At 41.3% G+C, this 16431-nt stretch overlaps 1 protein-coding gene across 38 annotated transcripts in view; it reads right to left on the bottom strand.

Annotated features, from left to right (window-relative positions):
• ank2b (ankyrin 2b, neuronal) overlaps positions 1-16431 on the bottom strand; it is a 222490-nt gene that overhangs the window by 34178 nt on the left and 171881 nt on the right. For 25 of the 38 annotated variants that reach the window (XM_036146145.1, XM_036146144.1, XM_036146149.1 and 22 more), the window contains 13 exons: positions 15308-15411; positions 14538-14576; positions 11946-12170; positions 10524-10622; positions 6790-6944; positions 6489-6700; positions 5998-6202; positions 5768-5864; positions 5408-5636; positions 4910-5035; positions 4669-4791; positions 1513-1545; positions 1210-1231 (listed from right to left, as the gene is read on the bottom strand). In XM_036146145.1, the coding sequence (XP_036002038.1) occupies positions 1210-1231; positions 1513-1545; positions 4669-4791; positions 4910-5035; positions 5408-5636; positions 5768-5864; positions 5998-6202; positions 6489-6700; positions 6790-6944; positions 10524-10622; positions 11946-12170; positions 14538-14576; positions 15308-15411 (1669 nt within the window). The remainder of the gene's footprint in view (positions 1-1209; positions 1232-1512; positions 1546-4668; positions 4792-4909; positions 5036-5407; positions 5637-5767; positions 5865-5997; positions 6203-6488; positions 6701-6789; positions 6945-10523; positions 10623-11945; positions 12171-14537; positions 14577-15307; positions 15412-16431) is intronic. The other 13 variants (XM_036146152.1, XM_036146168.1, XM_036146172.1 and 10 more) reach the window with 4 other exon arrangements.

Genomic DNA, 16431 nt, shown 5'->3' with positions numbered 1-16431 from the left:
ACAGACAACTTAGTGGACAAATTCAATCTGGAATAGGATGTAAAGAGCCACTCATGATCAAAAACTTCATGAATTAATCCAATTCAGAAATGAGTTGAGTTTGTGGTTCGGTTTGAAGTCCCTTCCTACATCTGTCAGTAGATATGTTTACATGTACAAAATTTCCTGATTGGATTAAAATGTATTCGGATTAGAAAAATTGGATTGTACCATTTATATGGACACACAATCAATTAATCTGATCTTATTGTGTGTTTATATGCACCTGGCTTTATTCAGAATATAACCGCTCTGACATGAGCAGTTATCAAGTTCCATAAAAAAAAACACTGAAGAAGTACTTTCTGTCTTTGCTAAACTACAAAAATAGTAAACAAAGCAGTATTGTATGAGTTTGTTTTATTGGGAGCCCTGACAGTTTTGCTTCCAGACGTATTTCCACCACTCGCCGACACGGCAATATATCACGTTTACGTCGGGCGCACATGCGCACTAGAGTCAGATTGCCACATGTTTATATGCACGTTAATAAGATTATCAATCGACATAAACCAGCCCTCTCTTCCAGATAACATCATTCTGATTGATCTTAATCTGATCATCATATTGTGATTGGCTTGTTTACATGACACTTTTCTATTACGATCGGCCGTTTATTCCGATTACTTTTGTCCATGTAAACGTAGCTAGTGTGTGAACTTGTGTTCAGTATTATTTAATTTCCAAACAAGATAGAACTCAGCTCTCTACTAATTCAAAATGTTTACTGACAGATTTTTCTGTTAGCCCTGCAAAGGAACATAGACCACCCCACAAAAAATCTATGTTAAATGTTTCTTTAAATGGCCAATCTCAAACTGTGAAGGTTAAATAGTTAATTAATAACAACAATGAAGGTGAAACCAGAAAGAAAAAGTAAGAGAAGTTAGATATCAGGAAAAAGAGAACAACAACACAGTGAAAGCTTTGTAATGGAGTGAAAAAACAATTTGACGCTTATAAAGGCTTGAATAAAAAGAAATTGATCAATAATGAAGCTAAGAGCAGACTGGCTGTGTTAATGTATGAGTTTAGTTATTTTTGCACTCTACTTTGGAAATTCCTCATGCAGTTACGTTATTAAACTAAGGTAATAAATATCAACAGGCATAAAAGGTGGTTTGTCAAGACTTTTGTTAAGGATAGGACAAAATGGAAAAAATAGCTTACATCTCTCGAAGGTTCTGCCCGGCTGGAAGAGAAAACATATGTGTGTTAGTTTGTTTATTAGACAATGGTTGTTCAGACTTTTCAGAAGCAACAACACAACTACTTAACAAAGGCTATGCAAAGCACTTACTGTACATCAGACTAATTAATATACATTTGAGGAATTCTAATTGCATCTGCTATATTATAAACAAGCTATATCTTGGATATTGTAAATTATTATTTTGTGCTAATTGGCAGTGGCAGAGCTGATCAGCTGGGCTCAGGAAAAAAAACAAAGGGGGAAGCAGTGGCTGCTTTTACCTGTTCTTCTTGCTCTTGGTCTGAATCTGAGTCCTTATGAGAGCAAAAAGCAGCAGGAAGCAGAAGGGAGTACATATATAAACACCAGGAGCAATAAAGACAGGTGCCAATGCATGCTTACTGTAGTAACAAACACAGCCTATTCGCTCTGTCATACTGCAACTGACAGAAACATTGGATAAACTCTGACCCGTGTCTAGGCCGGAGTCTGAACTCTTTGGATTACAAACCACTACATTTAGAATGATCCATCTTCAGACCTGGAGATGATGTTTCCTGGTGCAGCAACAATGCAGTAATGCTGTCTGATTGTGGATTATGGTTTGCCACTTGGTATGACCACATTTACATACAGTGCAATAAAAAACAAACACTTTTTGCCACACTTAAATATTTCTGACCATGAAACAGACTTTAATATCAGACAGATAAGGTGTAAGTAAGCACACAAATCAGTTTTCAAATTATGATTTGCTTTATTAAGAGTATAAAAGACCGATACAACATGTTCCTTTTATTTATTTGCGTCCTTCACAGGGGGACTGGATCATTGTTGTGCTGCATATTTCAGGTAAACTTGATCTTAAGGTCACAAAGGTTTTCAAGGTTTCTAGAATTGTGCTGCTCACGGTGACTGCCTGTTGGAGTAGCTCTGTTGTTTTTATTCCACAAATCCTTTTTAAGGGACTTAAATTCCTCCTTTTTATGGACAAAAATTTGATTTTTTGGATAATGTGCGGCTTGAAGAATTTTTGTTGGTGTTTTTTTTTTTTTTTTTTTTTTTTCAATTTTGGGACATTTGTTGTGATGCACAACCATAGCAACCAGGTGGTTTTGTACCACTGAAAGCAACTGATTTACATCTCAAAAGCTGTAATTATTCTTCAACTACATCCCTAAATCCCAGATGAGCTGAAAAGGAGGCGTTGCAGATGTAGAGCAGGAGCAAAAAGAAGAGAGAGGAACTATCAGAATAAGAAATACTTTAATAATCCCAGAGGGCGATTGTTGTTTCAGTTCAATCACCATGTCTTCCATCCATTTATATTGAGTTGTGAGTTTGTGAGACTGTAGAACTGTGTGTCTAAGCAGGTAGTCAGCAGCACAGGAGCACCCCAGGGGACTGTACTCTCACCGTTCCTTTTCACTCTGTACACTTCAGACTTCCACAAGTCTGACTCCTGTCATCTACAGAAATACTCAGATGATTCTGCAGATGTCGGGGGTAACAGAGATGGACAAGAAGAGTACAGAGAGCTGGTGGACCGCTTTATGGCATGGTGTGGAAGCAAGCACCTCATCTTGAATGTGAACAAAACAAAGGAGATGTTTGTAGATTTCAGGAGAAACAGGGTTAGCACAAACCCGATTTCTATCATGGGAGAAGAAGTACAGGTGGATTGGACTGGACAACAGTGAATGCAGTACTATGTGTTTTACTGAAACATAGCTGCAGGATCATATCCACTGACTGCAGCACCTCTCTGCAAGACTTTCTGACCATGTAAGCAGACCAGTGGCAAGAGCAAAGGTGGTGGATTGGTAGTGCTGGTGAAGAACAGATGGTGTCATCCAAGTCACTGTGAAGTCTATGTTCCACCATCAGGCCCCCATTTCAATAAGAATGACCGATCTCCCCTGAGTAGAATGCAGCTACTCTGAGCAGTTCTACCTCACTCAACGTTTTTGGTTTCAGAACAGGTGATATCAATCAGGTAACTAAACTCAGCATTCAATCAACCCTGAGATGAGCATGAAAGAAGCCCTCATCAATTGAACGCATATAACATGATTCACCGTGGCTAACACCACAAAGCTGAAGAAGCTAGTAGGGGTCGTTTCGAGGCAACAGACTGTGATGCACTGTGCCAGCTACATGGAGAGGACATCAATGCCATAAGCGTTTGACTGATTGTATAAAGTTCTGTGTGGATAACACCATCCTGAACAGAACTGTGAAATGCTTCCCCAACAACAAACCCTGGATCACCAGTGACCTGAATGAACTGCTCAATGAGCAAATATAGCCTTCAGAAAGGGAGACAAAGAATTACTGGGGAGTATACAAAAGCAAATTAAAGTCAGGATAAGAAAAAAGCAAGGAGGTGTACAGGAAGAAGCTGGAGAGCAAGCTCCAGCAGAACAATATAAGAGATGTGTGGTCAGGGATGAAGAAGATCACAGGCTTCAAGCAGGAGGATTAGACAGATGAAGTCTGGACAGAACCAATGAGCTGAACACATTCTTCAACAGGTTCAGTTCAGGAACAGGCTCATCCCTCTCTCTTGCTCACAGCCAAACAGACATCACACACTCATTTGACACAAAACTTCCTGGTTACACTTCAAATGTTTTCGCCTCAGCTATGGACCTTTGTGCTTCTCCTCATCTCATCACAAGATGGTGCTGCTCCCTTTGCCTTTGCCTTCCACTTCTCTGTCTCTAGAATTCAAGTGAAGAGGCAGCTGGAGAGATTGAACTGGAATAAGGCTGCAGGTCCAGATGGTGTCTACCCCAGAGTCCTAAAGGCCTGTGCTGAACAGTTCTTTGGGATTCTACAGCATCCCAAAGAACATGTTAGATGTAACATGACACAAAGCTTTAAAAAAAATCACTTTTGTCTTGTCACTCCAATGACTTTCTTTCATATCTGATCTTGAATTTCTTTGGATTGGGGCATTATGTATTGCTCTTTGAGGTATTCTAGCATGCTTTATATTGTCGGACAGGGTTTGTTGATTCTACAGGGAAAGCGGAAATCAAACTTGGGTGGGGCAAGTGAAGCTGAATCAAGGGAATCTTGTTCATCAGAGTGAAATCATGATTTAACAATCATTTATGTTTTTGCATAGGGCCAGGTTGACATGGACAGCGTTTTTCCCTTAATAAATGAAATCACCATGTAGAAACTGCTTTCAGGTTTTAATCATATTACCTTTGTCATTTGTGTTTTCATAGCACTGTCAAATATCAAATATAAAGGTTTTTGCCTTATTACCAACAGACAAATATTGCCACAACAATTCCAACATTTTGAGAAGGTTAACATTTGTTAATGGTACCTTGCATGAAATCTGGATGCCGTGAGCCATATTTATTGACACAGTAAGGTATACAAGGAGAAGTAAAAAAAAAAAAAAATTGCAGTGTTCTTACTTTGCTGTATGATGGAAGGGTGATATTGAGGTTGCATATGGCATTTTGGTGAAGTGACCTGTAGTTCCTGGGTTCCTTCATAAATGAAAGTCTGCCACATGGCTCCTGAGTGTTGTCCCGAATCTAGATAGCCAGACAGATCACAACACAAGGCCAAGCTTTATAATACGTAAGAGCATGTAAGATGGTAACAGAGCTCTGTTTCCTTCTGTGATGTAAGCAAAGGAGGAATAGTCCTTACTTTGATGAAGAGTGCTAGCCTGTTCTCCTTGAAGGCATAAAAGCTGAACAGATGATGTTGGCCACTTTTGGTGAGCGGAACAAGGTTTCCAAAGCAGTCTGCATATATAGGTTTCCCTTCCAGAACCTGACAAAATTAGCAGGTACATACATAACCAAACACGGGTATGAACAAACATAAGGGATGTGCTGTAAAGATTACTTTTTTCCTTTTATCTACTGCCTGCTTGAAAGTGATCTGTGGTGTTCCCCATGGGTCCATTCTAGCCCCTCTATTTTCTCAAAGTAAAACCTTCTCATAAGCCAATTTATGTTAAAAATAAAAAAAAAACAAATGTAAGAAGAATTTGTTGCTGACAGTATTATAAAATTAGGTCACGAGGTTTAACAGAAACGTATAACCTAAAGGCATCCCCTCTGCTTTATCGTCTCAGTGCTCTATAATTTCCTCCCATAGTTTCAGCCTTTGGTAAATTGCAGAGCCAGTCTTCTTTCTCACCTCTACGTCCCGGCTACGAGCCACCTCACTGAAGTTCTCCTGCTGTTCCAGTGTTTTATCAATCTTATCGTCAGTCATGCAAAAACAGCGCAATCTGGCCTCAATCGGGTCATGGGACTTGGCAAAGATCACAAACTTGGCCATGTAGGGAACACAGATGATCTCTCGATACACCTGAGTGGAGAAGTTGACAGATTCCTGGACCTGTCGACAGTCTATGAGCCAGAACCTTGAAATAAGAAGCAGTACAGCAAAAAAAAATCAGAACTCAGATAGCTGAATGTCAAAGCTGCTGCAGCAGAATCACCAAGAACTCAACAGTGGATATGTCATAAAGCAGGATTCAACATATTGTTTTACCTTGCAGAAACATTAGTGGTGAAGGAGACACAGTCATTAATGAATGTTAATGGTGTTGTCCCTGTGATGTCCTCCCACTGAGCAGGCGTTGTTCCTCCTGAACAATGACACAGAATAATTCCAGTAAAACAGGGTCTTAAGCTGCAAGTTTTAGTTTTGCAGGTGTGTGTGTGTGTGTGTGTGTGTGTGTGTGTGTGTGTGTGTGTGTGAGAGAGAGAGCATTCACTGACCCGTTATGCTACAGAGCAGTCGTAATGTGGGTGTGTCCCCTCCAAAACCGTTAAGAATCGGGTCCGAGTTGCTCTTGGGGATGGGGATGGTCATGGTAATGGGTTTATGGAACTTTCTCCTGCGAGGCTCCAGGGTGACAATGGGACTGAAGGTGGCCTTGTTACCGAGGATCTTCCTTACCACGTCTAAACTCACTGGCTGTGCCTGTGAAAAATGACAGAGCACAAGGGATTATTGGAGATCATCAAAACACTTCTAGAGGGCTACTGACTGAGGAAATGCAATGATTTGAACATCTCCTGGTTGAAACATTTGGAATTTATAGCACCGTTGTTCACCGACATCCTTCACTAAAGGTCATGCGAAAAAAACATCCTCTTTTCCCACTTAGTTTAGCATGACCTGACTGAAATACTGACAAAAATAAAACAAAACCAAGTGGTTAGATCAAAGGGTGACCACGGGTTGAATGGGTACATTCATAAGTTACCTGCAGTCCAACTCTAATCCTCTTGGTCAGCGCCCCCTCAGGAAAAACTGCCTGCACTTGAGGCACAACGGTACTGCTTAGGATACCCCCCTCAGGACCAATCAAATGACTGTCCTGCTTAATGCGCGACACCACGGCGAAGTATTGGGGGAAGTCTCTGGTAATGATTCTACAAATGCGTTTCCGTTCCAGTTCCTCTGGCGGATCCAGCTCTGGAGATAAGAGGCAAAGAAGGACGCGTCAGGGCCTGTATGATGGAGAGGCTTTGTGGTCACTGCATGTTTCAGTCCCTGTCACTGACCCTCATCCATGCCATTCAGGATCTGGTTGAGTTCCTCTGGAGTGTATTCACACTGATGTTCCTTCCAGCTCTCTCCCGTCTCACTCCTGAGGATCACCAGCTCCCGCTCCTTCCCTCGGAGTGAGGCAAAGTGAGGGATTTCAACAATCACAGGACTGGAGGAGATGAGGGAAGATAAAGTCAATCACTCAGATCATGGAAGACAACACTGTGTCAATAAGTGCCATCCAACATACAAGTGAGCATTTCCTAAAACCCCTTATTGAAGTTAAGCTTAACTATTTACTGAATTGGTTTACTAGAATTTTTGGTCATCCAATCTCAGCTGCACATGTTGCAACTTTCTAAACACAGTGAAAGCTATATTTTCTTCCACAATGTTCAACTATATTTACATTCTTTTGTCAAGTAAAAGTGAAGTATGGAACCACAACTCCTTGTAGAAGGGAGAACAGCTAGAGATGAAAGGTAATCCTTGGATGCTCATTTATCCACATCCACCAGGTCCTGCTGAAGGTGCTGAAACTTTTCTAGCCACCGTTACTGATTTAAACTGATATTTCCAAAAGATGAATATACTTTCTCACGCTGTTGTCACACTGTTTCTAATGATGTAAAGCACATTTTAAAAAGCATGCAGAGTGTCACAGCTAAAGGTGTCACCTTTGATGGGTCTCCTTTTTGTTCATAGAGTTTATTGGGATGAAGGAATAAAATGGACTCATACGTTTTATTACACTGTTTTGTTTTGCTTTTAGTGACATGTAATGATTCTTGGGACATTTTTTGGAACAGAAGAGGGTACAAGAGTGCCCCCAAGTGCTTAAATTATAATAGATCAGACACAGCATCTGCATACCTTTAGTATACCAGATTTTGATTATAAACGGTAGCTCCCTGGGGATCCTGCACTCTGCTAATTTTGTTATGTTCATCCTAAGATCCTCGTCTTTATCTTCTGTTTAGTTTTCTGTTGAGCATTTCTGTTTATTATGTATTTGTTTAGTGAGCTGAATTCTTTATTATTTTAGCAGTCAGATCCTTAATTTATGTTTATCTTTATTTAGTTTAGTTTATGTTCTGTTATTATGCTACTTGTGTATTCCCTTCTGTTAGAATCAGTCCTGTTTTAGTAAGCTAATGGTCTTTATTTCTGTAGTTCTGTTTGACTTGTTCCTTCTTAGCTTTGTTATATTTTCTGATGTCCAGCCATTATACTGTTCCCTCTAGATTCAGTTCCCCCTGTTCTCCTGCTAGATCTCTGCCCTCCTTTCCTTCTGTTAATTAGATCTCATTCTCCTTACCTGCGTGAGTAGCGCCCCCTGTCATTCTCCCTGTTTCTTCTCCTATATACATTGTCCATCCAGCCATTACCTGTTATCAGGTCGTCTGCTATGCTACGTGGTTCCGGTTATGGTTCTGTTCTTTTACTAGTTTCTGTTACCCATCCTGCCTGTAAGCCTTTTCCTTATTATTAAACAAGAATCTTCACTACAAGATGCCTTTTCTGAGTACTTATCTGCACCTTGGTCCACAAACTAAAACACAATTCCTGACTATCTCAAAGTTGCAATGCAATTTTTTACTGAATTTCTAGACATATCCAGAAAGGCAATGGCAGCCTGGCTAAAATGCCGGTCAAAGTGAAAAGCTACAATTACAGATGTGTACAAAGGCAATGCTGAAGCAGCTTTTACTTAAAGTCATTATCTAGGAATTAGGTCTAAATGCTAGGCTGATATTGAATAGTGTGATTAGGATATTAGCTGGAGTACTTCTTACAAATAAGCATTTTATAACTGAAACAAGATCAGGTAGGTCCATAAATATACATAAAATTGAAATGTTACTTTAGGATCTAGGAAGAAAAGAGCATAAATATAAATCCTGAAATGTACAAAAACATTTCCTTTGTAAATAAGTGAAGTACCTAACTCCACCACAGTCGTTCATGTCCCCAGGCACATGGGAACTAATGAAGTGAATAACAAACCAGTCTAGTTTTTGTTGCGCCGTGGTGACATAAAGCTAAATTACAGTGAATTAAAAGCTCATTAATTCTAAAGGACTTGGCTTGTGTGACACCTTCCTTGCTTTGACATCAGCAGAGAACAATGTAGCTTTTACTCCAGTCTTAACACACAGTCTGTGTTGTCATAATTTGTGGTAGAAGCAACAATAAATGTTAACATTCTGAATTAATTTGGATTGTCTTAATATTACTCTAATACTTACCTGACCTGCATAACCTCAAGCTACTTACAACACATGTATTATCTATAAATACATCTGCTCCAAAACAAGGGAGGAAAATGGGATAAAGTGAGGAGCTCATGTTCATGTGAAATGGTTCTTTGTCCTGGCACTTCACTTTTAGCTGTTGCTGTCAAATACGAGAAGGAATCGATCGTTGACTACAATCCTTCTATAGTTATTCAATGCGACAGACTTGATCAGCATATGCAAACTGCATGGATAATGCTGACTCGGTAAAAAGAAGAAATAAAACACCAAACAACAGTAAGGTTCAGTGGTGTTGATCATTGTCAATTTGTTTGTCCGGCTAAAGTCCGTCCACCAAGGCCAAAAAACCATTTCAATTTCACGCAGACACAGGAAAACACAAATATACATTTAGTGATAAAAAGTTCAGCACCCAGACAGAGTGGAAGAAATCCAGTGTAACTACATGGTCACGCAAGGTCACGCAACAATATTGGGACAAGAGTAAAGGATTTTATCTTGTCCAGAAGCGTGTTTGCAAACAGTTGCTAGAACTGGTCCTATACATGTTTGGCAGGGACAAGACAGGGCGACCTAGCTGGCCATGGCTGGATCATAGACCTTGCCATCATTAGACAGGTGTTTCCTTGTTGAGGAACTGTACCATGGTGTTGTCTGAGAGGTAGGAAGGTGTGCATATGCAGGTCACAGTCCCTGGAATCACTAGAGATAAATTAAAGTGACACTTTGTGGCTTCACACAACACGAAGCCAGGAGTGACATTGGTGCAACTGAAAAGCATTGGACTTCACTTTAGATGATGAAGCAACTAAGGTTGCTCGTAAACCTTCCCACTCTTCATTTTGACAGAAAAACTGCTTGGTAAAAACCTGCAATCAGGTTTGCTGAGAACTTCTGAAAACACAGCAGCCACCATTTCTCAGACACCATGCTTTGCTCTTTGGTCTCTTTCTGGGTCAGTCCGCTCCTTGTGGACCACATGTGTTCTACACCTATCAGAGGTTTGCGTAAGAATCAAACAGGTTGGCTTGTGAGGTTCTTCAAGGCATTCATAGATGGCCCTTAGTACTACCAGATAAGCAAAGATAAATAAATAACACGCTGCTAACTAATGGGTTAGTAAGGTAAAGTGTTTGGTTAGTATTAGCTTTTAGCAAATGGGTAGAGAAGCCCCAACCGTTTGCCACTGTCACCAAATCATGCCCAAAATCAACCAATCCTTCTGGGTGCCTGACTTTTGTTGTGTACAAATGACAAGAACAGTTTCTAAGAAGACACAAAGCAAAAAGCACACAGACAGGGATAAGGCAAAGCGATAAAATCCAGCAGTGCAACACATGTGAGGCACCAGACACTAAGGGAAGCGGTGAACAAACGAAACAAAAAGGCATGCAGAAAGAAAACATGAAGTGGAAGCAGGAACTAAGGCTGGCCTCCATGGATTGTTTCATATGAAATACGTTATCCTTCACGAAATCTTGTCACCCTACCCAAGAAATTTTGTCCCCGGCGGACCAAGCTGGAGGATTCTGCTAACCAAACTCTCTCCCTCATTTAAGGGTGGAGGGGCAGTGGGGAGGTGAAGTTTACTGTGTGATAGGCCAAGCATCCATCCGCAGCAGAGTGGAGGAGAAAGCACACAAGACGTTTTGAATTAAACAGCTAATGATTTGGTAAGCATGTGATTCTTCTCGCAAAAAGGAGAAAAAAAATCAATATAAAGGCACTTATTCTGAACATAGAGCATCAAAGTATACTTCTTACTGCAGCAGCATTGTAAAACTGGATAGATTTGGCGAGGTAAACCTCTGATTTGACTACATATATTCAAAATGGGGAGACAAAACCTATAATATCTGTTTTTCTAATATAGCAGTGATTTAGTAGCAACAATAACAATTCCTTTAAAATATATATAAAAAAAAACAAAGCATTACTGCCCTCACTGAAGTTCCAAGGAACTTAAACAGTAATCCATGACCTCCTGTTTTCCTGGGGTATAAATATGACGTGGCAATAGACCAAGTCATTCTAGCAGGGCAGACATGAGTCAGAAAATGACCAAGGTGAAAAAGTCGCCCTCCTAAACCTGCTCATGTCTAGAGTCAGAGCAATATTTGACCGTATTTTTAACATCCAAGGCTCAGTGAGGAGTCACATTTAGTTTATCGCAGTGCTCAGTGAACTGGATGGTGCGCAGACTGTCAGAGAACTGCAGCAGCGTTTTCAGGGTAAAATCATTCTACTGCTATCAGTTTTCATGCCTGGTGCAACTCTTTACCTGGAGGGTTCTGCATAACCTGAGACATTCTGGAACACGAATTAGAACATACTGTAACTTCGTCTCTATCAATACAAAATGCTGACTGTCCCATGGATAGCTGAACATTAGAATTTACTACATACTCTGACATATTACCACATATTACCACTAGGGGACAGAATCTGAGACCCCATATAAAACCAATCATGGTGCGTTACTGGAAGTGGGGTTAATAAGAAAAGCTCTTTTGTTAAGGTTGAGGAATTACAGTTGATAAGAGTCAGACAGCAGCTGTTATGAAATCAAACTGGGCATGCTGAAAAGCAAAGCCTGGCAGGCCCTGGCACCGGAAGGGAAGCAAGAGCAGATACACAAACAACTGAAGTTAGGCAGAGGCTGGGGAAAATTAGTCTGAAAGAAAGAGGGCAGCAAGTTGTAAGTCTTAAACAAAGGAGTTTAACACGCTGGAAGGTCAGAACCTATCCAGACCTTTCTTTCTATCAACACACCCTAAATGAGCTTGCTGTCAAATATCCAAAACTAACAAGCACTAGTGTGATCTTACATATTTGTGCAGAGTCATGACATTTATCTGCTGGCATAGCTCTTTGAGCATTCTATGCCTTTTTTTGAGTCTCTGCAGCCTTACCCAAGAAACTGGGCTCCAGACGGCCCCACTTCAATGAGCCTGCTGGCCAGGCCCTCGCCCTCCACCATGGGGGGCATGGTGGCCAGACGGTGCCGTTTCACCAGCCGACAGGTCACCCGTGTCGGGGCGCTGCACTTCTTGGGTGGAATGATGATGCGTAGGCCGTTGTGTCGGCAACCGCGCATGGCTCCACCCCTGGCGTCCACCATGAAGCTGACCAGGAAGCTGGAACAGGAGACATTTGCACCAGTGAACACCGATGTGATAGATGGCCTTTGGGGATGAGAGCACAGACAACCAAAACTAACAGGGTAAAATGTTTTCATGAATGTTTTATGTGTAAGCGTAGATATAAAAATGACATAACTACAGTAATATAATGGTTATTTAATAAAAGGAATGTGGATAGTATGCACCCTGACAGGTCAGCCAATGATATTGCATTCAACTAACTGAGCTGCAACCTGGAAAGGCAGTGTGATCTGTATGTTGTTCTGCTATGGGACGTGTGAAGCCTCCATAAGTATTAATAGCTGCTAACTGTGTATTTCTCAGGATTTGTTTGAGGGATGTCCCCATCCGACCCCAGATATCAGCTCAGGCCCTGTTTTGAAAATGTCCTGTTTTCATGTGCACAGCTTGGTAAACTGCATAATAGGCTATGAGCATTCATTTGTTGAACTAATACATCTGGGGTTTCCCTCATAATCTAAGGATCCTTCCCCCTTCATATTTACAGCTCTGTAGCGAGCAGCTGAACCATGAGACCGTAGATGTTAGGATGTTCAAATCGAAGCACTAAATTCAGGAATCAGATTAATCTTCTCTTTAGGTTCTGTTCAAATCCTTAACTAGAACCACAATTACACCTATGCCCAAAACTATTCACACCCTGGCAGATTTAGGTTTAATGTCATGTTTGAATTTGAATTTTTTTACTAGAAGTAATATCAGTGTTTGAATATGATAAAGAATCTGTGGAGGAAACATAAGCTAGGGGGATGATAGGAAGACCCTCCGACTTTAAAGGCTCAGAACTCATCACCAAAGACAACTCATCAAAATACCAGAGGAAACATGCTGAAATCTGCTCACAGATTAGAAGAAGGCTTTGACTGTTGTGATGGCAACAAAACCATCCCCCACATGCTAATCCCAAAGTTATAGTAGTCATATTCAGTAGATTAGAATATTATTGAAGTTCATTCATTTCAGTAACTCAATTCACTAAGGGAAACACATTATATTGATTTGTTTTGTCTTTCTGTTATGATTTTTTTCCACCTCCAGCAAATAAGAACACAATATTTAAGAAAAGAATTTTGCATCAGACCAATAAAAAAGCAACATTGTTCATGACGAAATTAAGTATTTTTTTTTTCAAATGGTACTTTTATTCTGACAAATGAGCCTCTTAGAAATGCATATTGTAATTTATTGAATATGACCGTATATTGGCTGAAGGATATGTATTTAACCACTTAGACGTGTTTGTCTCTACAATGTCAATGCCAGATAGGAAAGACCGTAGGAGCACAAAAGAGATTGCTGAATCTACCTACTGTAAGATAAAACAATGAAGAGCTTGTCTAAAATGTCCACATTTAGAGCAGAGTCTGGTGTCTGTTTTCTCACAACTCAGTAAACAAAATAACTGCATTTAACTCTCCATTCAGCGATCTCCATTAAGACTGGGACTCTTTCCTCATGCAAAATGGCAGCAATGCACATAGATCAGACATTTTAATGTGGGAGAGACTGGTTGGGATGAGGTGACAGTCTGACACTTCCGCATCACACCAATATAGATCTTCTTTTGAACTCATCCCAGTGTCACATAAACAAGACGCTGCTTTCTGATCTTGCAACACAGTGACAGATACAAGGCTCAGAATGTGACCCCGAAAAAAACCAGAGTGATGCTTATTTTTTGAGAAAAAAAACAACACATTGCAAAAAGGGAACTAAAAGTAAGTAACATTTTCTTGAAAATGGTGTATTTGTCCTTGTTATGAGCAGGCAGGTTTAAATGATCTGCCAATGCAATAGGATTGTTGGATTTAAAATAAGAACAACTCATCTCCATCATCTTATTTCAAGTGCAGTATATCTAATTATCTTATTTTAGGGGTAAAAATACTCATTCCATTGGCAGATCATCTTATTTACCTGCTCAAATCAAGGACAAATACACTCCAAGCAAAATTAGCTTACTTTTAGTTGACTTTTTGCTGGCCATGTTAGTGGAAATGCACAGTTCACAAGACAGTGTATGAAATCGACACACGAGTCCTCAACCTTCAGCGCCTCCGTTTCTCCATACTATGACAGCTTGACGTTTTAGCTTGCTGTGAAAATGTAGACACACAAGGTTTGCGGAATAACGCAGGTTTAACATTTGGAGGTTTTAGTCTGATTTCCACAGCTTTTCATACTGTGAGCCAGAGAACAGGGAGAAACGTGTGAGGCGATGAATGCTGAGGACGCAGACATACATTCACCTCTCCAAGAGGAGAGCACGCTGTGAGAGGAGGAAGAGTATGATGATTATGATGAGGGAAAATATGATTTAACCAAGCTGCAGTGGGTCACCTGCTGTGGTCTCCATGATCATGGCACGGAGAGGAACGGCTAGAAACGACAATCACATCAGAAAAAGGGAATCAAAGGTTGAGCAGAATCAGTTTACAGAGAGCAATAACCTTGAGAGCAAAAATCAGAGTAAGGAGGGGAAAGATTGTTGTGACAGGAAGAAAAACATGTTTTCTGACTTTTTGTGCAAACTAACCACATATGCACTGTTTTGAAAATGTTGTCAAGTTTTCCTTGTGAAGATTTGTATACTTCTCACCACTGAATCCTTTTAAATAAGATAAAGGCTGCAGTCAAGAGGTGGTTAGATGGCTGGTTCCACACTTCCCGCAAATAAAATGGATCAATAATGTTACACAAAGTCTAAACGATAATAAGCAGGACTCTTAAGAGCTGTTTCCCTCATGATGCGGTTTGCTGACATTGTTTTGACATCTACAACAACTAGGCCTATTAAAGTATTTCAGACTTATTCAGTGGAAGCACATACATCTATCAAGGCTGGCAGAAGATCAGTGGATTGAAAGTCAAACAGCTCACAAGCCAACGCTGGTAACAAGTATAGCCACAATAATGCTAGTTAGCCACTAATTACCAAGCATTTGAAAATGAAGAGTAATGAGTTGAAACTCTATATGAGTGGTTAAGCTTGTTTTATACAATCAGACTTGAGTGAAAGGCCCAGGGCTGAAGAGCAGATCCATTCCTTCCAGGTGCAAACACATTTGTATTAAATATTGAAGGCAGCATGTTGGTGTGACTTGACCTACCCTGAATGGATGGGGCTGGAGGACAAAGCCACGTTATCCAGGTTCTCTGTTCCCCAACTCAGTCTGTAGGAATCCCTCTCATTCTCCCTGGCAAGTGATGAAACCTAGAATCACACAAATCTAATTAAAGTCCACTCGGAACATGTGGAAGACCTCTCATGAGTGACCCATTGGCACAAGTCCTTCTCTTAGAAATCTGTTTTGACAAAAATAATATTCAGATAGAAGACTTCTAGAACATTGTCCTTTGGAGGAGCAACACCACATTCATAAAACAGGAGTGGTTCACAGTCGAGTGTTAAGCAGCCGGGATGAAAATCAGTGCCTCTAAATTTGACACCATGGTCTTGAACCGGAAAAGGGTAGAGTGCCTTCTCCGGGTTGGGGAGGATGTCCTGCCCCTAGTGGAGGTGTTTAAGTATCTTGGGGTCTTGTTCACGAATGAGGTGAAGATGGAGTTGGAGATCGACAGGCGGATTGGTGCAGCGTCTGCTGTGAAGCGGGCGCTGTACCGATCCGTTGTGGTGAAGAGAGAGCTGAGCCAAAAGGCGAAGCTCTCGATTTACCGGTCGATCTACGTTCCTACCCTCATCTATGGTCACGAGCTTTGGGTCGTGACCGAAAGAACGAGATCCCGGATACAAGCGACTGAAATGAGTTTTCTCCGTAGTGTGTCTGGGCTCTCCCTTAGAGATAGGGTGAGGAGCTCAGTCATCCGGGGAGGACTCAGAGTAGAGCCACTGCTTCTTCACGTCCAGAGGAGCCAGTTGAGGTGGCTCGGGCATCTGGTCAGGATGCCTCCTGGACGCCTCCCTGGTGAGGTGTTCCGGGCACGTCCCACCGGGAGGAGGCCCAGGGGAAGACCCAGGACTCGCTGGAGGGACTATGTCTCCCGGCTGGCCTGGGAACGCCTTGGGATTCCTCCTGAGGAGCTGGCCCAAGTGGCTGGGGAGAGGGACGTCTGGGCCTCCCTACTGAAGCTGCTACCCCCCGCGACCCGAGCCCGGATAAGCGGAAGAGAATGGATGAATGGATGGAACACCATATTCAAAAGTATGGTCAGAAAGCGCTGCACCACGCTTGGCGGTCATGGCAGCTGGTAACTCCGAGAAGGTTAGAGCTGG

This window comes from Fundulus heteroclitus, chromosome 14, assembly GCF_011125445.2.
Source record: "Fundulus heteroclitus isolate FHET01 chromosome 14, MU-UCD_Fhet_4.1, whole genome shotgun sequence".
NCBI lineage: Eukaryota > Metazoa > Chordata > Actinopteri > Cyprinodontiformes > Fundulidae > Fundulus > Fundulus heteroclitus.
This window is presented reverse-complemented; position numbering and strand designations above follow the sequence as displayed.